The 27,172-nt window shown below is 47.6% G+C and overlaps 3 protein-coding genes across 4 annotated transcripts in view; 1 reads left to right on the top strand and 2 right to left on the bottom strand.

Moving 5' to 3' along the window:
* Window positions 1-3,809, bottom strand: part of LOC144893634 (uncharacterized) — a 29,878-nt gene extending 26,069 nt beyond the window's left edge. Inside the window, exon 1 of one of the 2 annotated variants that reach the window (XM_078784505.1) lies at window positions 3,668-3,809. The gene's annotated coding sequence lies outside the window, so the exon portion shown is untranslated. The remainder of the gene's footprint in view (window positions 1-3,667) is intronic. The other variant, XM_078784499.1, reaches the window with a different exon arrangement.
* Window positions 3,810-4,066: 257 nt separating this feature from the next.
* On the top strand, window positions 4,067-9,690 carry LOC144893633 (uncharacterized). The gene is made up of 2 exons (XM_078784496.1): window positions 4,067-4,193; window positions 6,753-9,690. The coding sequence occupies exon 2, from the start codon at window positions 7,293-7,295 to the stop codon at window positions 8,052-8,054; it is 762 nt and encodes a 253-aa protein (XP_078640622.1). The 5' UTR covers window positions 4,067-4,193; window positions 6,753-7,292; the 3' UTR covers window positions 8,055-9,690.
* Window positions 9,691-25,725: 16,035 nt separating this feature from the next.
* Window positions 25,726-27,172, bottom strand: part of LOC137434617 (ribosomal protein S6 kinase alpha-5) — an 88,276-nt gene continuing 86,829 nt past the window's right edge. Inside the window, exon 26 of the mRNA XM_078774085.1 lies at window positions 25,726-25,743. Within this exon, the coding sequence (XP_078630211.1) occupies window positions 25,726-25,743 (18 nt within the window). The remainder of the gene's footprint in view (window positions 25,744-27,172) is intronic.

Below are 27,172 nucleotides of genomic sequence, written 5' to 3'. Positions count from 1 at the left end.
AGTGAAAACATAAACCTCCATCTACCTTTGGTGGCGGAGGTAACGAAATCAGGATGAAGGTCCAAATGAAAATCCCCCGCATCTCGGCTCTATTTAAAGTTTAAACCGTTGAATCCTTTCGCTGTATCACTCCGCCTCGCTCCGCTTTACGCTGCGGTCACGTGTCCGTCCTTGGAGACGAGTTACGGAATGTGGTTGCTATGGTCTTTTGCACATTAATATCGAGGGACTCGCTCGAGGCCCCGAGAATGGAGGGACGATGTTTATTTAGATTAAAAACACGTTTATAACGGATTATTCTACACACAATGTATTAATACAAGTACAATACATTATGTAGTTTTATGAAATGAGTTTTTGATGAACGTTTATGTTTAATTGCAACGCTAAATCTATAAATTGTAAGAATCCCTCGGGGTTTGGTGTGACGGTTTGAATGTGAAAGTATTTTGGTTATCTTATCTCCACTTTAGGCCTGATAAGTTGATTACGTTTACTTTAGTCACAGAGTCAAAATAAGGAGGGGGGGGGGGGGGGGGGGGTGATCACTACACCGCCTGCTTTATAATTTACTAGCAGAAGTACCCGGCTTTGCCGGGCGGGGGAGGGGAGGGGAACGGGGGGGGGGGGGGGGGGAGCGAGCCCCTTGGCGATCACAACTCACAAAATGATAATGAAACTCCAACCGGGACTCGAATATGCCTGGGCAGAAACATTTTCTCCCTCTCTCTGACATTCCGAGCAAGAAATTACACGACAATACAAACTGTAATGAGATAACCCGGTCCCATCGGTGGCTGATCATCTGCATGTAGGCGGTGTATTTTATTTCATCCCGGTAAATGGAAGCTAAGTCGGAATTTAAGTACTCAACATCAGAAATGAATTTTTTTCATTGTTGTTTATATATTGTAATGAAATTCCATTATTTTTGAAGCCTTATTATTATTATTTTTTTTTTTTTTTTTTATCGACCGAGACCGAGCCGACTCGAGATCCCGTTATGAAAATTGAAAATTTATCGAGACGGTTCCGAGACGGGATTTTGAATCTAGCTACAGCACTACCAAACAGTCACCCCAACACCTCCAGCTTGGACTCTTGGCACTATACAATCTTTGTTGTAGGCTTCATGCACTTATCTGCGCACTCGGACGCGGCCATCTTGACGATAGACCAGAAATCTAGACTCGTCACTGAAGGTCACGTGATTCCAGTGTCCTGGCTGCCATTGACGGTGCTCTCTGCCCCACTGCAATCGGCGCTGGCTGTGTTGTCTGGTCAGACGTGGCTTTCTCAGGGGACGCCTGGCACGATGGCTTGCTTGAACCAGTCGTTGGTTGACTCGCCTTCTGGATACAGGCACATTTGTCAGTTGCTGCCACTCAGCCCTAAGCCGATTAGCTGACTTGGTACGGCCATTGCAGACTAACCGGTGCAGCTGGCGATCATCCCTCCTTGTGGTTCTGCGGGGATGTCCTGGCCTCGGTATTGGAGTAGGGACACCCCTCTGAGCATTTCGTTTCAGGATCTTTGACACCTGACCTTGAGTCATGCCATACTGACGAGCAATAGCACGCTGTTTCATGCTGTCATTTCGTAAAGCCACCACTCCATGACAAACAGCATTGTCGAGTTGACGGACCATCTCCAGAGGAAGCGGCAATAACTTTTGGAGACGTGCAGCAGTTGTTTTCCACTAATACAGAACGCAACAACCCTTGTATACCCGACTGTGAAGCCAATCGTCAAATGCACCTGTCCGTACATTTTGCCACGCCACCTGTAATATAATCCTGTTGTTGACTTCTTGCTGCGACAGACAATCAGTGACATGGTTCTTTTCACAAATAAATCACCAAAGTGTAAAAGAAACTCACCAGATTGATATACTGAGTTAAGAAAGTAAACCTAAGTCAAGAAAAAATATATATTCCATATTAAATGCCAAGAGTGTATATTCAAATATATTTTCCATTTATACATTCATGCAAATGTCAGCTTCAGTCACAATCCAAGTGGATTATAGCTGTCAGTCTGTCTCCAAACACCAATCACGTCGAATGTGAACAAACCAAAAATATCCAAATCCATCTATCATACTACACATTCTCATTCACCCATAACTCTTACACACCATTTTCAAAGCACACCCTGATCTGTCCCTCTTAACACCATAGCACTTCGTACAATGTCGTTGTTACATATAATTATCATCCAACTCGTGAAGGGCTAATTAAATATGATTTACATTTCCAGATCAACCCAAATCAAGAAATCAACACAAATCCTTGAGCAGACCTTATACCAATACAACAAAATACTTCCTCAATGCAATATTTTATTCAAATATCTCCAAGCTTACCTCATGATATTACTGAAAATTCAAGCTTCATTTATAGAATAAAACAACTTTTGTATAAAATCCCTTAAACTGTTCTCAGATTATGGATCTTAAAACAGACTCCTGACCTTTGACCATCGACCTAATGGCCCCAAATTTTTAGTTTATCAAATCAAATAAAGTTTGATTTTTATCTTCAGACATATTAACACAGGTTTGAAAGCTCATATGGCTAACATTCCATGTGACACATGACCTTTAAAAAAAATGTGTATTCTGCATATACATGAGATGGAATCACCATTGTCAAATTTTATGCCGATCGGACAAAGTTTGCCTTGCCATCCAACATGGCCGCCAGACCACTTGACCTACGATATTATTTTCAAACTATATGCAATTGTGCTGTAACATCTCGCATCGATTGGGTGCTCGGCTTCAAAGATATAATACTTAAAGCCGCATTACCCATCGCGTTCCATGGCGGAGATGGGAGGTGGATGAGGGAGTGGGTGGGTGGGGGGGGGGGGTGAGGTGGATGAGGGAGTGGGTGGGTGGGGGGGGGGGGGGGGGAGGTGGATGAGGAGTGGGGTGGGTGGGTGGGTGGGGAGGCGGGGTCATAGGAGTGGGGGGGGGAGGCGGGGGTCATAGGAGTGGGGGGGGGGGGGTGGGGAGGCGGGGGTCATAGGAGTGGGGAGGGGTGGGGGAGGCGGGGTCATAGGAGTGGAGGGGGGGGGAGGCGGGGTCATAGGAGTGGAGGGGGGGGGAGGCGGGGTCATAGGAGTGGAGGGGGGGGAGGCGGGGTCATAGGAGTGGAGGGGGGGGGGAGGCGGGGTCATAGGAGTGGAGGGGGGGGGGAGGCGGGGTCATAGGAGTGGAGGGGGGGGGAGGCGGGGGTCATAGGAGTGGAGGGGGGGGGAGGCGGGGTCATAGGAGTGGAGGGGGGGGGGGAGGCGGGGTCATAGGAGTGGAGGGGGGGGGAGGCGGGGGTCATAGGAGTGGGTGGGTCATATAACAATGCTATAACTCATATAACAATGTCGTATTACATTGTCATTTAACAATGGGGTGGGGGGCGTGATGGGGTGGGGGGTTGGAGCGGATGTCGCCGCGGCACGGCCACGGCCTAATACCACGGTTGTGCTGGAAATATCGTGTACAACATTGAGTGGTTTGCCATTGCCTTCCCACAAAGTCGCCCGTAGACCGAACACTCGCACAAACGAACCGAGGTCGATCGAACCTGACGAATTCATTTAAATATGCAAACGTTCGTAATCTTTACTGTCCCATCCCATGAAATATCTGTTCATAAGTCGTTACCTACTTGTTGGACTTGCACTTGCAAGTTGCAACAAACACTCATCGCCGAGAAAGGCCACACAAGACACAAAAGGCAGTCAGGTGGTTTATCGTGGCCGCCGAGATTATTCGCTGCAAAGCTTATTTTTAATTTAAAAAAACTCGCTTTAATGCAGTTGTTTGTCTAAGATAACTTTTCGGTTCTTCATACACAGCCCACTACAGCCTTTAGTACACCGCCTGCTACACCACCTCAGATGTTGCCGCCAATTTATTCGTCTCTCGTCGTAAACAATGAAAATTTGAACCAACGAAAGTTATTTTTGCACAGAATACACTTAATTTTATTGGCTAGCATATAAAATCCTTTTTTTTTTTTTTTCTAAAGTCGTTTATTTCACCGGAAACCACAACTGGACCAGATGTTAGTGTTACATTACATGTGATCGCTCGGCTCGGCTAATCGGCCATTTTCTTTCGTCTTTGTCACTTGACGTTCGATCTTAACAGAGCTCGCGGTTTTTTCAAGATTCTGCAATCAAATAAGGTTCGCTAAGGAATTTATTCATCTAAATGTCAGATCATAAATGCTAGACCTTATATATATATATATATATATATATATATATATATATATATATATATACTGTATATATACAGTATATATAAGTTCAAAACACACCTGGTCACAAGTGTGCCGCACTGACCGGGTCCTCAGTCGAGGTCCTCAGCATCATCCCGTTTCGGCCCTTCAACCTCGATAAGGTCAGCTAAGGTGGGCCAGCAGGGGCACGTACACATCCACATGCAGCAACTGCATCTGGATGCGTACATACCCCCACCCCCCAGCCAGTGCGAACAACAACAACAAAACAACAACGACAACAACACCACCTCCACATCCAGAATCCACAGCACCAAACAAACATGGTGGAACACTCAAACACCCACCTTTATACCCTTCACCACTCACCAACAAAACACACCAGATCATTCATACACACACATACACACACATACATACAGAACACCAACCAAACAACCACCTACACTTACATCATACACCACTAAACACACATGCAAAAATTAATTCATGCAAAAACACACACCCTAACCACTCACTTATATACACAAAATAAGAAGTAATAATGGTAACAAAAAAAAACAAAAAAACAACCAACCTACACCGTTCGACGTGCCTCCATAAACTTCTTCCATATCCAAAATGAGCCTTTCAAGGCAACCTGGGCCACCTTGTCACACATCCTCCTTATTTCTGTCCCACACACTCCCAGCCTAGCAAGAAATGCAGAAAAGGAATTGCCAATATACCCTCAACACCCCACCTCAAATGGCTGACACGAAACGCGCCAACCCTTCTCCCGGCACTCTGCCTCCAGCTCACTGTACTTTCCTCTCTTCCTCTCGTGCACCTCCTCCATGTTCTCTTCCCAAGGTACCGACAACTCCCCTAAGATGACCTGTCTTGTTGCACTTGACCAAATGACAATGTCAGGCCGCAACCTTGTCACACAGATCTCTGGGAATACCAATTGTGGCTTTAGGTCTGCCACCACCTGCCAATCACAAGCATCTGACAGCCCTCCTGCTTTCCACCTCCTCCTCCTCCTCCTCCTCCTCCTCTTTCCACTTGGCCCTCTTTGACAAACCACACCTCTCCCCCATCAGTCTCCTTCTCCACTCTTCTCTCTCTCGATCTCAGCACCTCTTGTTGCACCATCTGCACCACCACCGCCAGCACCTGATCATGTCGCCACCTGTATCTTCCTGCTGCCAATGCTACTGAGCATGCACTCAGTGCATGCTGCACCGTTCCCACACCTCCACACAAATAACATCTCTCCTCCTGCAACAACCCCCACAATCTCAAGTTTACTGGTGACGCAAGCACATCATACGTTGCCCGCAACAGGAAATTCAACAATATTGGCTCCATCCTCCAAATCTCTTGCCACTTCAATATCTTCACCGCACACCTTCCCACTTCGTCCAAGCACCTTGCTGTGCCTGACCGACTGCTTTCACATATCTCCCCTCCTCTTCCTTTCTTCTCAACTCCCTCTCAACCAGGGCCAGCCCTAGGATTTTGGTGGCCCGATACAATATTTTGTTGGTGACCCAAAAACACTCCCAGCGCAACCACCAAATCACACACTGCTCATAACTGAATGGACACACACACACACACACACACACACACACACACACACACACACACACACACACACACACACACACACACACACACACACACACACACACACACACACACACACACACACAATGGAGATGGACAAATGAATTAACAACAAATCTCTTACTTTATTTGAAAACAATGTATATTAAAAAATATATTAAAATTTGAGAAGTTAAGAAACAATTAAGTAGACAACGACAAATGAACACTAATAAAAACAAAAATATTTTGACAATTATATAGCAATGAACAATCAATACGAGTGCAAAATATTCAAAATAAATAAAGTGAACACTACAAAAGTGTTAACTATTGTACAAAACAACAGCTATAGGCGAGTGTAGAAACTATAGCTATCCATCCTTTCACCACCATCAGTGAGAAAGTCCTCAAAATCTTTGCCTCCTTGATTTTCTTGATAGCGGGGCAGATAAGTGCCAAATATCAGTACAATTGTTCAGATTGTGGTAAAAGCACCAAATTTCGTACAGTTCATCTTGAATACATAATAATCGATTTCAGATATAGTGCCAAGAAAAAAATCCCCCTGGTGGCCATATTTGGCCAAAATCCAAGATGGCCACCAGCCGAGCCGTGAATTTCTATTAAACCCGATATTTTCTTTAATATTCAAGCTACAGACATGAATAAAACATCATTTTGTATGTTTTCAGACACAAGGAATCCAATTACAGCATTAATTCTTTCATAAAATGCATATATTTCAGCATAAAGAGCATGTTTATGTCGAAATTGTCAACAATCGACGAACAATTGACCGGATTACAATTTGGAATATTCACGATGACAACAGTCGGAAAGGTGAATGCTTACTTTCTAATATGACTAAACTGTATTCAGAAACAATTCTTTTCTCTTTTCTGTCAGGTCTACATGTATGGCGCCAATGATGCCATCCAGGTGTTAAGTCTGAACCTTCGGAGCTCCCACAATGTCGACACGGAAAAAGTGTAAGCTCATTGAACATGAGAAGCTGTCCTCACCTCGAAACACACCAGGACCTATTGATTGGACAATATGTGTGCTATGTCAAGAACGTTCGACTGCACCACTTCAGTGTCCTGCACTATCAAAACGAACAGATGTGGGAGCTGGTTATGACACATTGGCTGACAATTTGAAATGTTTTCATGACTTGGGCAAGCCAGCGGTGGCTATAGATATATCACAGCTTGATGAGGGTGATGGCATTGCAAATACGTTGTCCAAACATAGTGCCAAATGGCATCACTCCTGCCGCTTGAAGTACTCTGCTAGTAGGCTGACAATATTACAACCGGTGGAACCATGCACCAGTCAGAAAGGAGATGGTCCTTATATGCGTCGACAAGCTAGTGAAGATCAAAGTAGTGATACATGTTTCTTCTGTGACATAATGGGAACAAAAGTAGTCCGCTGCACGAAGCAATGACGTCAAAACTTACACAACGTGTCAATCACTGTGCTTTCAAGCTACAGGATCAAAAGCTAATTGCCAAACTTAGTGCGGGTGACCTAGTGGCACAGGAAGCGAAATACCATTCAGCATGTCTGGTGAAACTGTACAACGCTAGCAACAGGAAAGTAGAGGAAGAACAAAACCAGAGCCCAGATGGACAGGCTCACGGTATAGCTTTGGTCGAGGTAATTGGCTATATCGAAGATATACGTTTAGCTGACAAGACCGTGGCTCCAATATTCAAATTGAGTAATCTCCTGCAGCTGTATACGGATCGCTTACAAGAGCTAGGGGTGGACATATCGGGCCGTATAAACTCTACACGTCTGAAAGAGAGACTCCTTGCCCATGTATCAGGTCTTCACGCGTACAGGCAAGGTCGCGACATCCTTCTGACATTCGAAGAGGATGTAGGACTTGCTCTGAAAGATGCATGTTTGGATGACTTCGATGATGAAGCTATTTGCATAGCAAAGGCAGCACAGATTATTCGCCGAGACATGCTGAAGAAGCACACATCACACTTTGATGGCTACTTTGAAAAAGGATGCCAGGAAGATGCTGTACCAAAGTCGTTGGTAGCACTACTTGGTATGCTAATGGATGAACCCAATATAAAGAACAAGGCATCAGACACAGTGAGACAAGCAACTCTGAGTCTCGCTCAGCTGTTGCAATACAACAGCAAACCGAGGACATCGCAGAATTGTCTTGCGGGCAGTCGACACTGATGTACTTGTTCTTGCCGTCTCCAATGCTGTACGTCTTGAGAACACGGAGATATGGGTTGCGTTTGGCACAGGAAAGCATTTCCGGTACATCCCTGCTCATGAGATCGCCACATCGTTCGGCCATGACAAAGCAAGGGCGCTTCCAATGTTTCATGCCTTCACTGGTTGCGACACCGTGTCATCATTTGCGGGGAGAGGAAAGAAGACTGCTTTCGACATTTGGAAATCATTCCCCGAGGTCACTCCAGTCTTCATCACTCTTACGGAAACACCATCAAGTTTCAACGAAGAGTACATGTCAGTTTTAGAGTGCTTCGTTGTACTGCTGTATGACAGGACATCTTCAGAAACCAGCGTAAATGCAGCCAGGCAACACATGTTCAGTACCAAAGCTAGATCTCTCGATGGTATACCGCCAACAAGTGCAGCACTGTTACAACAAGTGAAACGGACAGTCTACCAAGGTGGACATATTTGGGGACAGTCACATGTGCGTGTTCCAGAGGTGCCTTCCCCAGATGCATGGGGGTGGAAGAAGAACGCTCTACATGAATGGGAACCACTGTGGACACTACTGCCTGAAGCAGCAATGTCTTGTTCCGAGCTGATAAAGTGTCATTGTGTGAAAGGTTGCAGGGGACAATGCAAGTGTGTCAAAGCAAATCTTAAATGCACAACACTCTGTCAATGCAGGGGTGATTGCGACCACAATGAAGGCAACTGACTATTGTTTGTAAATGATGTAATGATATGGCGTTTTCATTCGCTAGTCAAATGTAGCCTACTGCAGTATTAGTAGTAGACATCATCATGTTTCAGTAGTATTGTCATTCAGTTGACATGGGTGTATATAGTTAATGTATTTGTTGTCTATCATGTCTATATACAACGTGAACTGGTCAATTTATTGTTTATTTCAAGATCTGCCAATGTGGGTAATTGTGTTTTAATTCTAGTCTGATTTGTATATCAGTTTTACGGTATCGTTCTTGCCAGCAGTCAGCTATAGTGGCTACTGGTATACTGGTATATCATATCAAGGTGCTTAATAATCTGTTATAATGTGGAATGTCAACCACACCCAACTGCAGTCAGAAATAGTTGCTTAATGATTTTGTGTTCTTACTTCCCAATATATTGCATTGCGATATTTGTTTACATTTTTATTTATGTTTGCTTCTGCTTGTACATCATATGTTACCATGATGACAATGCATTTATTTTTAAACTCAACCATGTGTTAATTCCATGTAAAGTAATTTTACTTTTCATTTAATGTGAAATGTTTTAATATTGTTCATTTTTAAATCTCATTTCACATGCATCAGTGTACTATGTGCATAATTTAATGGTAGCGATGTATTGTTGTGCTAAACTGTTGGCAGGTGGAACAACAGAGCGATTCGGTTACTAAATTACCATATTATAAATGATGTGTACAATTACACCTTCATGCATTACATATATTATTGCAAGTAAAAAATACTTAGAATTTATATTATGAGTATAATACACCCATGTTGTGATATGATATCACATCACATTGCTAAAAATCGGTCAAATTTTTCACCGATTTCAGATAATTTGGCACAAAAAAGCCCTTGATGTTGAAATAAATGTATTTTATGAAAGACTTAATGCTGTAATTGGATTCCTTGTGTCTGAAAACATACAAAATGATGTTTTATTCATGTCTGTAGCTTGAATATTAAAGAAAATATCGGGTTTAATAGAAATTCACGGCTCGGCTGGTGGCCATCTTGGATTTTGGCCAAATATGGCCACCAGGGGGATTTTTTTCTTGGCACTATATCTGAAATCGATTATTATGTATTCAAGATGAACTGTACGAAATTTGGTGCTTTTACCACAATCTGAACAATTGTTTCACATATCTGCCCCACTATGAAGCAAAATCGTGAATGACATCATCGTAAGACACCTGCCTGCCAACCTCATGGTTAATACTAATGATGGCAAGTCCAGTGAGGCGGTCTTGTGCCATAGATGATCGCAGGTATGTCTTTATCAGCTTACGCTTTGAAAAGCTTCTTTCAGCTGATGCCACTGTCACTGGCAGGGTACAGGCAATCCTCAGGGATATCTAAAGATTTGGATACAACTCTGTCAGTTCCTTCTTGTGGACAAAGTCCAGCAGTTCAAATGCAGTCATCCTGTTTGTGGGTAACTGAGGAAGGTTCCTGATTTCCATGGCCAGCTCTCTCCCATCAATGTCAGCTTCCTCTCCACTCCTCAGTGTGTTCTCAAGCTCCTCACATTGTTTCTCCAGTGCTTCATCATCCAAGGTTGGGAAGTTTTGCAGTACCCCAAACTTGCTTTTAACTTGTCCAAGTGTTTCAAACCCGTCGTCCAAAGATGCAATGGCAGAGTCGACGACCACATTGAAAAATGTGGTATCTAGCCTCTTCAGGGCATCGCTGACTGGCTCATCTGGTGCTTCATAGGCAAAGTGAGTCTTCGTGCTTCGCAGTCTCTTCTCCTTGAGTACGGTCTCCACATGCATTTCCTCACATGCATCTTTTGCAGAAGCTTGTGCAGCAGCAAAGCCATCGTTTCTGTAGCTTAACAGATGGCTCTTAGTACTCTCCAGGAGGTTGACTGCCACATCCAACTGCATAGTGGAAGACTGCAGTAGCTTGCTGACTGTTGATCTTGGAGAGGACGTCATGCCACGCAACTGTGCAAATCTGGAATCTGAATGACCTAACCTCCTCTGCCAAAGATTGGGCCTCGATTTTTGTGATGGCATCTGTTGCCTTTTCCCTGACTTCTAACAATGCATCCCTTATGCCAGATGCCTGGTAGCGCAAAGGGATGATGCTGTTGACACGGCTCTCCCACCTCGTCTCACTCCAGGACTTTACAGTAATGGTGACATGCCGTTTCAAAATGGCCCATCTCTGGGGAGCAGCTGAGAATATAATGTAGATCTTGTAAACATTGCCAAAGAAACTGGTAGCATCTATAGAGGTCTTGGCAGCATCAGCCACAACAAGATTCAATGTATGAGCCCCACAGGGGACATACAGGGCACGAGGGTTCTTCACCAAAAGCCTTGCCTGCACTCCTTTGTTTTTGCCCTTCATGTTGCCACCATTGTCGTATGATTGCCCTCTGCAATCACTGAAGGGAATGTTCAGCTCTTCCAGGCTGCTCAAGATGAGATCAGACAACCCAAGACCTGTCGATTCGGGTGCAACCAGGAAGCCTAAAAAGTGCTCCTTGATCTCAGGTGTTTCTTCCAGCTTGACTGTTCTGATCACAACAGACATTTGCTCCAGGTGGCTGAGATCTGGGGTACAATCCAAAATTATGGCATAATATTTGGACAGTTTAATTTCAGCCACCATTCTCTCCATTATTTTGTCACTGATGCAAGTAATCAGTTCATTTTGGATTGTTTTGCCTAAGTAGGTGGCATGAGAATTCATTCCACTTTCAACTTGGCTGACGTGTTGCCTCATTACTGGGTCAAACCTGGCTAAAAGTTCCACCTCTTTCAAGAAGTTGCCATTATTCTGACTACAAAGTGTCAACAGTTCCCCTGAGAGCCAGGTTTCTTTCTGCTAATGACTGAATAATGGCGACCAGGCGATTGAGAACCTCCCTCCAGCGTTTTTGTGATGCTTCTATAAGGGACATTTCTACCTGGTCAATTGTCTTCCCTTTCTTGAGTCGAAGCTCCAGTTCATTCCATGTGACCATATGCTTTGTGTGATCAGGGTTGTTTTCATGGGTTTTCAACAAGGCCCCAATGTTCATCCAGTCTGACAGTCCCTCTTTAACCAACTTGTATGTCTTGCTGGAGAACAGTTTGCATCAGAAGCAGTAAACTGCATTGTTTTTCCTGGAGTAGACGAGCCAGCTCCGCTTAATTGTTTCCTCATTTACCAGTGTCCTGTATGTGTAGTGGTGATGAAAACGTCTACCGTCCTGCCTTCTGGGAAAGGTGAATGCTGGGTCAATCTGAAATGGCCCTCTGCATACAATATCTGTCCTGTCTGCATCTGACAGGATAGATGGCCAGTCAAATGGATCTTGCGGTTGTGCTGCAACTGGATATTGGGAGGTGGCAGATGGAATATCAGTGGATGATGTAGAAGGCTGTGGTACCTCAGTTACGACCTCTGCAGCAGACGCAGTCACGTCAGAGGAGGGAGTAGATGCCCCTGAAGTCTCTGAATCTGACGACGTTCCCTCAGCAGCAGTCATGTCAGCTGACGAGGTAGATGGTCCTGGTGCAGTGGAAGGTGCTCCAAAATATTTCAATAACGCCCCTGAAAAGATTATACATTAGATTATTATTATTTTTTAAATATAGGCTGGAAGACATTACATGGGTATGTTATATGTATCTTCCAGGCCTATTTATATGTCGTCAGTTTGTCCAAATAATGCCTATTTGGAACAGGCATGTTTTGAACCGGCACTGCACCAGTTATTTTAAAAGACGACTTTAATGTTGCAAGAAAAACGACTGTCAGATTCATTCAATCAGAACAAACAAACAAACAATCACATACCTTCATCCTGTGTTCTTCTTACCATCTCCAATTTTCTCTTCTTCCGCCCTTGAGCGCCAGACATGAATTTTCTTTTAGGAGCCATTTGTGTACTCTGTTGGTCAAAATAAGTTGCGAATGGGAGATTGGGAGCAAGAAGGCAGGTGCTGGTGATGGTGCTGCTACATAACAACAAAACGTTGACGGCAACGTTACCCCACCGTTACATGTTACCGAGTTAGCCGTGTGTGGCCCCCCTAGCGGATGTGGCCCGAAACGACCGCATAGAGTGTTTATACCAGCGGCCGGCTTTGCCCTCAACCATCTTCCTCCTCTCTTTCACACATGCCTTTCCCCATCGCTCATGCTCCATCCACCCCAAGCCATGCTTCCCATGCTGTACCATCCCCATGACCTCCTCCTGTTGCAACCGCTCCTCCATCTCGTCCACCTCTGCTCTTGCATTCCACTTCCGACTTCCCTTCTTCTCTGGGAGAGCATTCTTTACCATTGCATCACTTGAATCCCACAACATCATGAACTCCCGCACCCTCACCACCTTAAACTCCTCGGTTAATGTAACAAGGGAAAGGTGGCAAGATAGGTAACAAGGGAAACTGGAGTTTTCCACCCTGACCATAAAAGGCAATGTTCGTCAAACAGCGTGGCACTCCCAACCACCTCCTCACAAACCCACTCACCACAACCTCCATCCTCTCTACATGCCCAATTGCAATATCATACAACATCAATGGCCACAATACTCGTGGCATCAATCCAAACTTCAAACACCATACCTTCAACTTACCTGGCAAACCACATCCATCAATCCTCTTCAAACCTCTCAAAAGCTTGTTTCTGACCTCCTCCACTCTTCCCACATCATTCAACTCCACTGTATACCATCTTCCCAAACTCTTCACAGGGGCCTCTACCAATGATGGAACCACCTCCCCTCCCAGCTTAAACCTGTGCATGTTATCCACCATGAACAGGTGTGGTGTGCAATATATATATACTGTATATATATATATATTGTTGCGGATATGAGGATTGTATTTTTTTGATTGTGTTGTATTGTATAGTAAATGGTTGTGAATTATTGTTTTAGTCTGAGCCCTCCTTGCTCCAGTGTGTATAAAGGTCAAAGGGCGTCCCGGTAGTTAATTCCATAAAGCATACATTGAAGGACACTATAATATCCCTGTTCAGTAGTTTATTTCCTTATTCTGTGTATTAGGTTAAGGCTTTGTCTTCCATTAAAATGACACTCCATTGCACCAAGTGAAATAAGATAGATTCCCTTCATTCTTCATTCCCATTCCAAAAACCTCCATTTCCCCTTTCGTCATGGCCAAGCCTCGATTGCCAATATTACATCCCCTCCAAAACCACCATTGAACATGTACTCGGGTCGGGGAAGAAAGGCGTGCCCGCCCATCGTCATCAAGGGCGGAGCCAGAGGGTCGCGCGACCAACCAGGGCTGAGGTGAGCACCCCGATGGGCGTGTCCTGAAGGCCGGCGGCTTAATCGCCGGAGGCGCTATAAAGGCGCGCGCGCAAGAAGCAAGTGGGTTGGTAGTCAGTGGTGGTCAGTGGTTGCGTTGAGTGGTCAGTGGTTGCGTTGGTTGCGTTGAGTTGTCGGTGGAAAGAAGATCCAGATGAGCTTTGGAGAGAGAGAAGGTTCAAGGTCAATGACAAGCAGTTGCGCCAGAGACGGCAGACACGCCCTGAGGTGAGCCAGAGAAGCAGCTTTGGCTCCACAAGCAGCGTTGACTCCACCAGGCAGCTTCAACCCATTACCCCGCGGGGACCAGATAGCGGTGGCATCGGTGGCCGTCGAGGTCCAGCCGACGTCCCGTGCGGGATCAAGCCCGAACCATCTGCCCCAGCTGAACCTTCCCATTCCTCCTTCCAGCATTCATTCCTGCCATTCCATCCTTCTTGTGTACGTGAGTTTGTTCTGTTTGTTCTGTCCTGGGTATTTAATTAAGTTTGTATAAGCTAGTATTTTCACTGTGTCACTTGCTTTTTCCATGTTCCCTGTATATAACTTTGACTGCTCCTTTTGCTTGTGTGTGTAAATAATAAATCCCGTTACTCTTCTGTACGTCTTCATCTTCCTCTTTACATTCGGTCGCTTTAGAGGTTTCCAAATTGAATATCTGTGGCGCGATCTGGCCAGCGTTCGGGAATCGGGGAAACTGTACGACCGCGGGGCCTCCGCTCGGCAAACACAACATCTTATCCGCGGGCCGTAACTATATATATATATATATATATATAGATAGATATATATATATATATATATAATATATATATATATATATATATATATATATATATTGTTATGAATTTGGTAGAGCAACATCTAGAGCTAGGTAGATCTGAATAGGTAGGTATTCGGCTGTCGTGACAGGGACTCTACATGTAATAAGTTCTTGATGTTTAGGCGTTTGTCAGGGGAAGATGTATGATTGTGGATCTACCTGGAGGTTCGAGTGTTAAATAGTGAGGGATTAAAGGTAACGCCCCTGTGAGTCTCACCTAGTAGTCAAACCTTTGTCCATTATGGCACTGCAAACCACATAAACATTAGTTAGGTCCTTAGCGCAACATTAAATAATTCCTTTCCCTGACAATGACTTCGGAACAAATGGACAGGAAACCAGGCCAAAAACACCGCCACAATTGGCCGCCACCGTTTACACCTCCAAGGCCTACAAACCTCGCCTGGCACGTGTTATAACACAAGGACCGCGGGGGTCGCGGACGGGAGAGTGGAGTGGTTGTGCAGAGGGCGTGACCTGGGCGAGCCGGCGAGTTGGGAGGCTTTTGATTGGCTGAGGAGTGCGCCAATGTGACGTCATCGGCCAGAGATATTAGCGACGGTCGGACGCCATTACAGGGCAGTTCGTAGAGGCAGTTCGTTGGCAGTTGGCACAGAGCAGTGAACAGTTGGCACTTGGCTGCCAGCACTCCCGCAGAGAGTCGAGTCGAGTGGAGTTCAAAGGAGTCCTTCCTGGCCCTGGTCGAGTGGAGTTCGTTTGCTTTGTGCAGCCCTGCGTAGGACCGTTGGAGCAAGGGAGCTCGTGGTGTGGGTGTGCCGTTGAACCGACGAGGCCTGATGGCGGTTGAGCGCGGCCGTGTTACAAGAAGACGAAAGGAGCCAGATAAGCCCGAGCTCCGCGTTTACACTTTACCTGACGAGACGTGTTATTTTCGTATTCATAATCTCCCTCGTATCGTGTTTGGTATCTGTTGTGTGTGGGATCCCAATTTAGGCTTATTAGAGTTATTAGTATTACCGGCGCGGGCTTTTTCACTGTCTTTACTTTTCATTTAATAAATCCTTGTATTATTTTTGTATATATCTGAACGCAGTTTCCTGGGTGTTTGATTTTAATAGGTAAGGTTGCGGAGCCTTCGCTGTGTCCCGCCATTCCGCGCGTTTGTGCTTGATTGGAATCCGCTATTGAGTTTTCGCCTCGGGAGTGTAAAGTCTCGCAATCGGCCATCCGTAACTGTGGTGTTAATCACGGTTGCGTAACAAGTGGTGTCAGGAGTGTAGGATTTGAACCCGTCGGACAATTTTTTTTGTCCGCGGCGAGACATCGACACGGTCGGGCGTACATTGCGCCCGACGTTCGAACGCAAAATTTTTATAGGCGAGGCGGAGAAATTTAGTAATCAATTGGGCATACGGAGCGCGATATCGCGTCTTCGTCAAATTTAAATTGTGTTTTTGGAATTGAAATAAATACGCGCACGGGGAACGACCTTCCGAAAAGCGGATGTCGGAGGTCGACGAAATGGAGGTGCGTAGCGAGGCCTCCGTCAGCGTTGGGAGTGAGCCGGAAATAGGGGAATTTGATGCAGAGGTGAGCCTTGGAACCTCCCTCGTCCCGAGCACCAACTTATGCCCCTCCCCTACCGGGGAGTCGGGAACAAGTGGGACGGCCCCTAGAGACGACCAGGCTTTAATGAAATTTTTAAAGGAATTAATGGATGCTCAGAGTGAGCGAGCCAGTCGGGAAATGAAGGGAATGAGTGATCGATTGGAGGAACAAATTGAAGGGATGGAAAATAAAATGGAGTCGCAGGGGAAGGAATGGAGGGAAGGACTGAAGGACATGAGTGACCAAATTAATGGATTAAAAGGGGAAATGAATGCTCAGAACGAGCAATTGGAGAACAAAATTAATGCCCAAACAAAAAACATGGAGGGGCAAATGGGTAGATTAGAGGAGGGTTTGAAAGAACAGATCAAAGGGATGGACAGCAAAATTGAGGGATTGGAGGGAAAAGTGAATGAACGAATGAATGAACAAATGAAAGAGAGGAATGAAAAATTGGAAGGAAAAATTGGGGAAATGGCACAACAGCTGGGGAAACGAATTGATGGCATAGAAGGGAGTGTGCAAAACCAAATTACGGGCAGACTGGGGGAATTGGAGGATAAAGTAGAAACTAAGGGGGGGGAGATGGAAAAAGCCATAGGGGTGGCAAGTGAATCGATACGGACAGAATTAATGTCAAAAATAGAGGAGGGCGTGACCCAGGCTGTCCGGAGGGAGGAAGCGTTGGAGGGTCGAATTGATAAAGCAAATGGGGACCTGGAAGGCTATCGGGGCCGGGTGGATGCCAGAATGCTACAGCAGAGTGAGGAATGGGGACTGCTCAACCGACAGGGGGGCAAATTGGCCGAGGAGGTGAGGGGGTTGGAAACCCGCATAAAAGAGCAGGAGCAAGGGTTAATTGAGAAAGGCCTGTGGGGGCCACTAATGGATAATGAAAGGGTGAGTGATTTTATGCAGAAGCGACTGGAGATCTGGGACAATACCATCAAGAAGGAGGTTGGCCGGGTTCAAGAGAGCCTGAAGGAAGAGGTGAGTAGGTCGGTTAAACATCTTCAGGACCAGATTAAGGTGACCCAGGAGACCCTCACCACGAGCCACATTTGGACACCAGAGGCTCCGAAACGGAATACCCAGTTGGGGGGGTGTTTTGGCCCCGGACTGGATTTGGACAGAGAGGAATCGGGGAATAGAGTCTCTGGAAAAACAATCCCCCTCGTACATTTTGACGGATCAGGGAGCCTCGAGGCTTTCCTGACACAATTTGAGTGCGTGTCTCAGCTCAATGGTTGGGGAGAGCGGGAGCGCATGGGGAATCTGGTGGCGACACTGCGGGGGTCAGCCGCCGACGTGTTAAACGTAGTCCCAGAGGGAATATTGACCAGCAAGGCCATTTGTGAGGCCTTGAATAACAGGTACGGGACAGGTGCAAGGTGCGACCTGGTCAGGGCACAGCTGCTGCATCGCAGGCAAAAGCCTAATGAGACGTTGCAGGAGCTGGCCCAGGATATATACTAATCTGTGAGGATAGCATACAGGGACCTACCAGCACAGGCGTGGGACAAGCTGGCGATAGAAAAATTTATGGCGGCTCTCCCTGATCCTGAGGTCCGGACGTTGGTGGAGTTACAGGACCCACCCACGGTGCACCGGGCAGCGGAATGCGCGGCGAGACTGACCTTTTTGAGAAGGTCGAACCGCGCATCGGAGAGGGCACCAGTGACGGTACGGCAGGCCGAGGTGCGGGATCAGGAAAAGCCAGAGGATGACATCGGGCGAATGTTAAGGGGAATCAGCCGCCAGCTGACAAATTTGACTGGGGGAAAATTTGCAGGGAGCGAGTCACGACAGGTTGGTCCAGGTTGGCCATCGGGACGGCCTGATTTTTATCGGGCTGGGCCGGGAGAAAGGGGGGCTCCGCCTGGCTACCAGAGGGGTCCGTTCTTGGGGACTTGTTTTAGATGTGGGAGAAGAGGGCACTGTCAGAGGAATTGTCGGCAACCATATGGGCCCCCACCTCCTGACAGGCTTCGCAGTCCAGAAAGGAGGGGGCCCCCAGTAGGTCCACAGGTGCCAGACAGAGGACCACCACCTCCGCCTGGGCCAATAGCGGTAGAGTGTGCGGGAAACTAGAACGAGCCGAGCATACGGGGCCATGCTCGGCTGGCAAGTGTGGAGAAGCGCCCTCCTTTGGTGGAAGTAGTGAATTGCGGACAAATTGGCACAGGTAATCTAAGGGTTAGATGCAAAATTGAGGGAGAATTTTGTGAGGCTGTGGTGGACACTGGAGCCAGTGACACCATTATCAATCCGGGTGTGCTAGACCAGAGTGTTGGAGGCTGGGACAAAATTGATAGGGTAGAAGGACACAGCCTTCAACTGGCTACGGGGGCAACGGCACCAATATTGGGACGTGGAGTGGTGAGGATGGAGTTGGGTGGCCTGGAGGTCAGCGTGGTTGTGTGGGTGGCGGGGGTGTGCGATCAGTGTCTGTTGGGACTGAGTTTCCTGGTGGAACATGACTGCCAATTAGACCTTGGGCGTGGTCATATGTGGTTGGGCACCGAGAGGCTGCAGTTAATGGGACTGGGGGATGACGAGGAGGTGCAGGGGACGTGGCTGGAGGTGCCGCGCACTGTGACCGTGCCTCCCAGGTCCGAGAGAGTCGTGATGGCAGAGTTAGCAGCAGGTGCTCAACCCATTGGCCAGCTGGGGCTAGTGGAGTCGTGGTCCTCGCAGGGGACGGAGGAATTAATGGTGGGTCGCACCCTCGTAGACACCCGTGGGCCTATGCTGGCAGTCAGGCTGCTCAACTTGTCCGACAGCCCCCGCACTATAAGGGGCGGAGCCATCGTAGCCAAATGCAGTAGTGTAGTAGAGGTCACCGGAGGAGGTGGATCCACATGCTTGCCAGTACAGCCGGAAGGAGGGCAAAATTTGGGGAAATGTGATTGGTCAGAGGGAGTGCGGGACATGATGACACGCTCTGAAGAGGGCCTAACATCGGAGCAGGTAGAGACGTTGCACAATTTGGTTGGTAAGAACTTGGGTGTTTTTTCTCTCTCCCCCGAGGATGTTGGACGCACGAGTCTCGTCAGGCACAAAATTAGTACTGGCGAGGCTCGGCCTGTTCGCCAACCGCCGAGGCGGCTCCCTTTCGCTAAGAAAGAGGAGGCAGAGGAACAGGTGAGCAAAATGGAAAGAGCCGGATTTATCGAGCCCTCGGTGAGTCCTTGGGTGTCACCCATTGTGCTGGTGAAGAAGAAGGATGGGACCACTCGGTTCTGTGTGGACTACCGCCAGCTCAATCATGTGACACTCAAGGACTCGTATCCCCTGCCAAGGATCGATGACACCCTCGATGCCGTTTCAGGCTCAACATGGTTCTCCACGTTGGATTTAAAGAGTGGTTATTGGCAGGTGGAAATGGATAAAGAGGCGAGGGAGAAAACGGCGTTCACCACAGGAAAGGGTCTCTGGCAGTTTGTCGTCATGCCCTTTGGATTGTGCAATGCCCCTGCCACGTTTGAGCGTCTGATGGAACGTGTTTTAATTGGCTTACCGTGGCAGACTTGCCTCGTCTATTTGGATGATGTATTGGTCTACGCTCCCACATTTGAACAGGCTGTCAAAAATTTGTCAGACGTATTTGGGAGATTAAGGGGTGCCGGGTTGAAATTAAATCCGAGCAAGTGTGAAATTTTTAGGAGGGAAGTGACTTACCTGGGTCACGTGATCAGTGAGAGCGGCGTGGCCACTGACCCTGGAAAGGTAAAATCTGTAAAAGAGTGGCCCGCCCCTAAAAATGTAAGGGAGGTCCGAGGATTTTTGGGCCTCTGCTCTTACTACAGGAGATTTGTGGCAAATTTCGCGGAAATTGCAAGACCTTTGCACAAATTGACAGAGAAAGGAGCCAAATTTGTATGGTCAGAGAGCTGCATCGAGGCATTCAGTCACTTAAAACAACGTCTGGTGGAGGCCCCAGTTTTGGCATACCCGACAGAGGATGGCAATTACGTCCTGGACACAGATGCGAGCCAGGAGGGATTGGGAGCTGTGTTGTCACAAATGCAACAGGGAGTCGAGAGGGCTATTGCGTATTACAGTCGGGCACTTTCGAGGCCCGAACGAAATTATTGCGTTACCCGCAAAGAACTATTGGCCTTGCTGTCTGCAGTTGGACACTTTCACCCTTACCTTTATGGGAGGGAGTTTGTGATCCGAGTGGATCATGCCTCCTTGCAATGGCTCCTTCGGTTCAAAGAGCCGGAGGGACAAATTGCAAGGTGGCTTGAGAGGCTGCAGCAGTATAATTTCACTGTGCAACATCGGCCTGGCAAAGCACATGCCAATGCAGACGCTCTCTCTCGGCGCCCCTGTTGGGAGGCACAGTGTAAATTTTGCGATAGACAAGAAGCCAAGGATCCAATTGGGCAGGGCCAAATTGATGCATGCCTATATGCAGCAAAAGTGACCAGGCGAACTTTGCCACAACCCCCACAGGAATTGGGCGATGTGAATTGGCAAGAGAGTCAAAGGGAGGATCCTGTTTTGGGGCCCCTTTTTCATTGGCTAGAGGAGGACAAAAGACCCTCTTGGGAGGAGATTGCTCCACACGGAGCCCAGGTAAAGGCCTATTGGGCACAGTGGCAGATGTTGGGGTTGAAAGAGGGCTATTTGTTCAGAAAGTGGGTGACACCAATGGGTGATGTAGCTTCCTGGTTGATAATTGTACCCAACAAATTGAAGGAAGTGGTTATGGGGCACGTGCATGGGACTAGGACAATGGGACATTTGGGCGTGGCCAAGACTTTGTCCAAATTACGGCAGAGGTTCTACTGGGTGAATTCGGGCAGAGACATTCAAAATTGGGTGAGATCCTGCGACCTCTGCCGCGGTAAGAAGGGACCCCCACGTGCGCGCAAGGCCCCGCTCCAGGTGTACAATGTCGGGGCACCGCTCGAGCGGGTGGCAGTAGATGTGGTGGGGCCCCTGCCAGCCACCCGCCGAGGGAATCGGTACATTATGGTGGCAATGGATTACTTCACCAAGTGGCCAGAGGCCTACCCATTGCCCAACCAGGAAGCCCGGCTGGTAGCTCAAGTTCTAGTTGAGGGATTCTTCTCCCGATTTGGCGTCCCAAGGGAGCTACACACTGACCAGGGCCGGAACTTTGAATCTGCCCTCCTGCGGTCGGTGTGCGAGCTCCTCCAAATTCATAAGACCCGGACGACTCCCCTTAGGCCTCAATCGGATGGGATGGTAGAGAGGTTCAACCGGACACTGTTGACACAATTGGCCCTCTTTACATCTGAAAACCAACAGGATTGGGACGAGCACCTTCCCTTTATATTGATGGCATACCGGACCGCCCAGCATGCGACCACTCGGTGCACCCCCGCCTTGTTGATGTTCGGTAGGGAGATGCGAGTCCCCACAGATTTGTTGATGGGACCGTCACCAGGGGAACCGGGTGAGCCAACTGTGGAGAGCTATGCAACCAATTTGAAAGCAAGCATGGAAAAGGCTCATGAGTTTGCGAGGAAGCAAATTGGCTTGGCTTCTTCGCAGATGAAAACGCGGTATGACGCTCGGGCTCACACACCTCGTTTCCTTCCTGGAGACCTTGTTTGGCTCTACTGGCCCCGGAGAAGGAAGGGGGTGTGCCCAAAACTCACTTCACCTTGGAAGGGCCCTGGGGTGGTGCTTTGGCAGGTGACTGATGTGGTGTTCAAAATTCAGATGGGCCCGCATACCCTTCCACAGATAGTTCACGGGGATAGATTGAGCTCCTACATGGGTCGGGAGGCTCCGGAGTGGATTGGAAGGGTGAGGGGGAAATTAGGGGTGGTGGATGACACTCTTGAACCTGACCAACCTGCAACTACCTGCACTTGAGGTGAGTGTGTTGAGGAGTACTGTCCCAGGCTTCAGGACTTGCTTTGGAAATTGGGGACATGTAAATTGGAGTTGGGAGGCGGGTGAGAGGGATGACATGGCCGGTGAGGGGATGGAATGGGAGCCACAGTGTCTTGTGGGTGGCGTATGTTTTTGTATTGTGGTTAGGTGTTTTGATGTGGTCGTGAGAGTGGAACCTGGAGAGTGAGTGATGATTATTGGAGATAATGAGGGGCGATAATTGTGCTTTTGGAAATGTGCTTTTGGGAAGATGTGATGGTTTAAATGTGAACTGGGGGATTTCACATGTAGCAGGCCATGGCAAGCCTTGTAACACCTTTTACACCATCTATGGAATTGTGCTGAATTGTGCTGAGTTGTGTGGAGAATTGAATGGCAGCGGGGGAGGAAGTGTGTTTTGGGGTCTTGTGGGTGGGGAAGGTGTGTGTGTCCGCAGGTACAGAGCAAGCTCTGAGGAGCGATGCCTGCGGGCCCCCCTCTGCGGCAATTACCCCTGGCAGCCGGTGGTAACTGGAAATTGGAGCTCGTCGGTGGAGGGTCTGGTTGGGCGCCGCGGGGTGAGGAAGTCCCCCGGTGACCCGTGTTGCTGCGCGAAAGCAGGAGGCAAAGGAGCCTGGTGTGTGTGGAGACCCTCACCGGCGAGGTAACGGCGGAAAGGGGCTGTTGGGCTGTCACGGGGCCAAGAGGTAAAGGGGGGGGGGGGGGCAATGAACTTGTAAGTCGGTTGACTTGTTTTTGGGACTGCGGGCACCACAGCCTGATGCGCCCCCACCATCTTTTTGTGCGGTACCTCCCCGCTGCCTAGTTGAGGAATGCACACACACGTGAATGACATCAATGCCATGGTCCTGCAGGGGGTGTATTGAAATAAGTGCTTTGTTGATTTTTGAAATGCCTTGATGACCTATGGAATGAGAATGAGTGGTTAAGGGGTCTGTGTTGCATGAATGTGGGCGAAATCCACCGAGCCGTGTCACTCACCTGTAACATCTGGACAGGGCCCGTGGAAATTTAGGGGGATGCATTGGGGATGGCCCCGCAGGTAAGGTTGTGTCTTGTGGCATCCACCGGGGGACGCGGTCTGTAGACCGGGGTATGTACAAAGGTTAGAGTTTTGAGTTTTGGAAAGATGGTTAAGTTTTGTGGTTAAGTTAGTGTTGTGTGTTGTTTGTTTCCTCCCTCCACAGGAACAACGAAGAAAATGTACATACTTGCATGATGGTTAAGGGGTTCAGCATGTTAAGGAAGTGTAGGTAGGTAGTCCGACTCACTTCCCACAGCCCTTCCTGATTTAATTCATAGGTTAATTAAGTGTGTGACAGTAAGTGTTAAGGCTGGAATGGTAGCGCCTGCGGTGAACCTTGCAGGAGCTACGGTTCCAGGGGGGGGGGGGGGGGGGCTGTGTTATGAATTTGGTAGAGCAACATCTAGAGCTAGGTAGATCTGAATAGGTAGGTATTCGGCTGTCGTGACAGGGACTCTACATGTAATAAGTTCTTGATGTTTAGGCGTTTGTCGGGGGAAGATGTATGATTGTGGATCTACCTGGAGGTTCGAGTGTTAAATAGTGAGGGATTAAAGGTAACGCCCCTGTGAGTCTCACCTAGTAGTCAAACCTTTGTCCATTATGGCACTGCAAACCACATAAACATTAGTTAGGTCCTTAGCGCAACATTAAATAATTCCTTTCCCTGACAATGACTTCGGAACAAATGGACAGGAAACCAGGCCAAAAACACCGCCACAATTGGCCGCCACCGTTTACACCTCCAAGGCCTACAAACCTCGCCTGGCACGTGTTATAACACAAGGACCGCGGGGGTCGCGGACGGGAGAGTGGAGTGGTTGTGCAGAGGGCGTGACCTGGGCGAGCCGGCGAGTTGGGAGGCTTTTGATTGGCTGAGGAGTGCGCCAATGTGACGTCATCGGCCAGAGATATTAGCGACGGTCGGACGCCATTACAGGGCAGTTCGTAGAGGCAGTTCGTTGGCAGTTGGCACAGAGCAGTGAACAGTTGGCACTTGGCTGCCAGCACTCCCGCAGAGAGTCGAGTCGAGTGGAGTTCAAAGGAGTCCTTCCTGGCCCTGGTCGAGTGGAGTTCGTTTGCTTTGTACAGCCCTGCGTAGGACCGTTGGAGCAAGGGAGCTCGTGGTGTGGGTGTGCCGTTGAACCGACGAGGCCTGGTGGCGGTTGAGCGCGGCCGTGTTACAAGAAGACGAAAGGAGCCAGATAAGCCCGAGCTCCGCGTTTACACTTTACCTGACGAGACGTGTTATTTTCGTATTCATAATCTCCCTCGTATCGTGTTTGGTATCTGTTGTGTGTGGGATCCCAATTTAGGCTTATTAGAGTTATTAGTATTACCGGCGCGGGCTTTTTCACTGTCTTTACTTTTCATTTAATAAATCCTTGTATTATTTTTGTATATATCTGAACGCAGTTTCCTGGGTGTTTGATTTTAATAGGTAAGGTTGCGGAGCCTTCGCTGTGTCCCGCCATTCCGCGCGTTTGTGCTTGATTGGAATCCGCTATTGAGTTTTCGCCTCGGGAGTGTAAAGTCTCGCAATCGGCCATCCGTAACTGTGGTGTTAATCACGGTTGCGTAACAATATATATATATATATATATATGTTGCATGGGGCACAAAAATGTTTGTACATCTCGAACTCGTCTTTACATGGTAAACCTGCCTGCCTTCGGCAGGTGTACGTTAAAACCTGCCTTCGGATGTACGTTAAACCTGCCTGCAAATGATGTTTTCCACAGCCACGTGCAGTATACTGAAGAAGATTTATCTGCACCTTAAAGAGGCAAGTGCTTTAATGGAGAGTTGAAACAACCCAACATTTCATCAAAATGACTATTTCAAATACAGTACTCACTTCCAGCAATCCTCCACATGAGCACGCACTGACTTTGAAAGTCCAAGATTGGATGGATGAGGGAAGTGCAATGCATGCAGTGCATCTAAACTTTCAGAATTTTAAACAAATAATTAATTGGATGAGTGATAGCAACCTAAAAGTGGCTGTGAATGGGAAGGTGTCTGCCTGGAAGGATGCAAGTAATGGAGTACCTGAGGGATCAGTACAAGGACCGTTATCATTAGTGACTAAACTGACACCAATCACCGTGTCGTTGAAGCAGAAGAGAAAGGTGTAGGTGTTTGAGAAAGGTGTTTGATGAACTTGTGCCGAAGTTGAAAAGGATAGAAAAGTCAGTTTATTGTGCATTTATTGCAGGAGATCTATCCAAAAAACAAGTTTAAAAAAAATCAAGAGGAGGAAAATAGGTTGTTTCTTTGGTTTGGTGGATGGTGTTGACTCGTCCACATGCGAAAGCTGGTTTAGAACGTCTTGTGAAGCAGGAGACTCATTCATCTTTGGTTCCCTGAAAAAGAACAGAACACTTAAAGCCACAAACCGAGTACAAATGTGCTGAACCAGATATAAGCCTGAGTACAAATGTGCTGAAAGCTGAACTGGGGGGGGGGGGGGGGGGGGGGGGGGGTGCAGTACATGGTATAAAGCAAATGAACGCTGCAAGGAATTACAGGAAATAAGTTGGAGATTCAAAGAGTCAGATATGGAGTGTTTTATCGGGGGTAGAAAACATCAAGGTTTTGGATGAGGTAAGATAAGAGATCGTGGTGAACAGCTGTTTTGAAGACCTGGAGGGATAAGTGGGATTGAATAGAGTGTGGGAGTTTGTTCCAGAGGTGAGAGAAAAGAGGAATGAAAGAGTGAAGGTGAGAAGAGAGTCTTGATTTTGGCAGTTTCACCAGAAGAGGGTTGCTGGCAGATCTTGTGCGTCCTGCAGGAATATTTGGGGGGCGGGGGGGGGAGTGGGGTTAGAGCACAGACAGACCAGGGAGAGCAAGGCCGCAGAGGAGTCGATAGAAGACAGAAAGACCACCAACCTGCCTGCGGTGAGCGAGTGATAGGACATCAGAATCAGCTTAATTGCAGGAGATACCAATGATCTGAAACCTTTGATTCAACAGCGTGAAGCCGAGCTAGGTGTGAGGCGGGAGGACCAGCCCAAAGGGGAGAGCAGTATTCCATTGAGCTGCGGATGAAAGCTTTGTAAGTGGTGAGGAGCTCAAATGTGCCAAAAAAGGACCTCTCACGACGGAGGATGCCCAGTCGGTGATTGGCTTTGGAGAGCAGCTTGGAAATGTGGTTTTCCCAGGAAAGATCATGGCAGATAAATAAAATAAAAAAACCACCTTTAGAGGCCATTTTTTCCCCGCAAGCGGGGGTTGGCCTTTTTCGGGAACCGTGGTAGTTGTTGTTTTTCGGTCCCCTTTTTGAAAGCAATGTTTTACGGTGCCCTTCCTGACGCCAACCCTTTTTGCCGCCTTTAACGACAAGCAGGGAATTACCAGTGAACTGGTACTCAATTAGCCGACCTCGGAAGGATGACAGGCTGAGTCAACCCCCCTGGCGTTAATTCAGCGATCGACCGGGTTTCGAACCCAGGATCCTAGGATCCTAAGCTGACACCCTAGCCGCTAGCCCAACACCAGGGTTGAGATACCCTGATGAGATGAGAACCAGATAGTGAGACCAAAAAGCTTGAGTGACAGAACTTTTTGAGAGGATTGGTGAGAAAGTAGAAGGGAGGATTGTCCAGACAGTCTTTTTGGAGAGACAAAGTGAGTGTGAGATTTGTCAGGATTGAAAGACATTTTCCACTTGTTTGACTGGTTTGTGGTTTTATCCAGGTCTGCAGAGAGCAAAGATTTTTGCATTTTTGCATCTGCATTTTTGAGAAAACAGGAGTAGAGGAAAAGTTATTTTGTTTTTGAAGTTTTGAA

Source organism: Myxine glutinosa, chromosome 1 (assembly GCF_964187855.1).
Source record: "Myxine glutinosa chromosome 1, kmMyxGlut1.1, whole genome shotgun sequence".
Taxonomy (NCBI): Eukaryota; Metazoa; Chordata; class Myxini; order Myxiniformes; family Myxinidae; genus Myxine; species Myxine glutinosa.
This window is presented reverse-complemented; position numbering and strand designations above follow the sequence as displayed.

What these genes read in the sequence shown, in the direction of transcription:
- LOC144893633 (XM_078784496.1), top strand. Translation starts at nt 7,293, where the DNA reads ATGACGTCAAAACTTACACAACGTGTCAATCACTGTGCTTTCAAGCTA.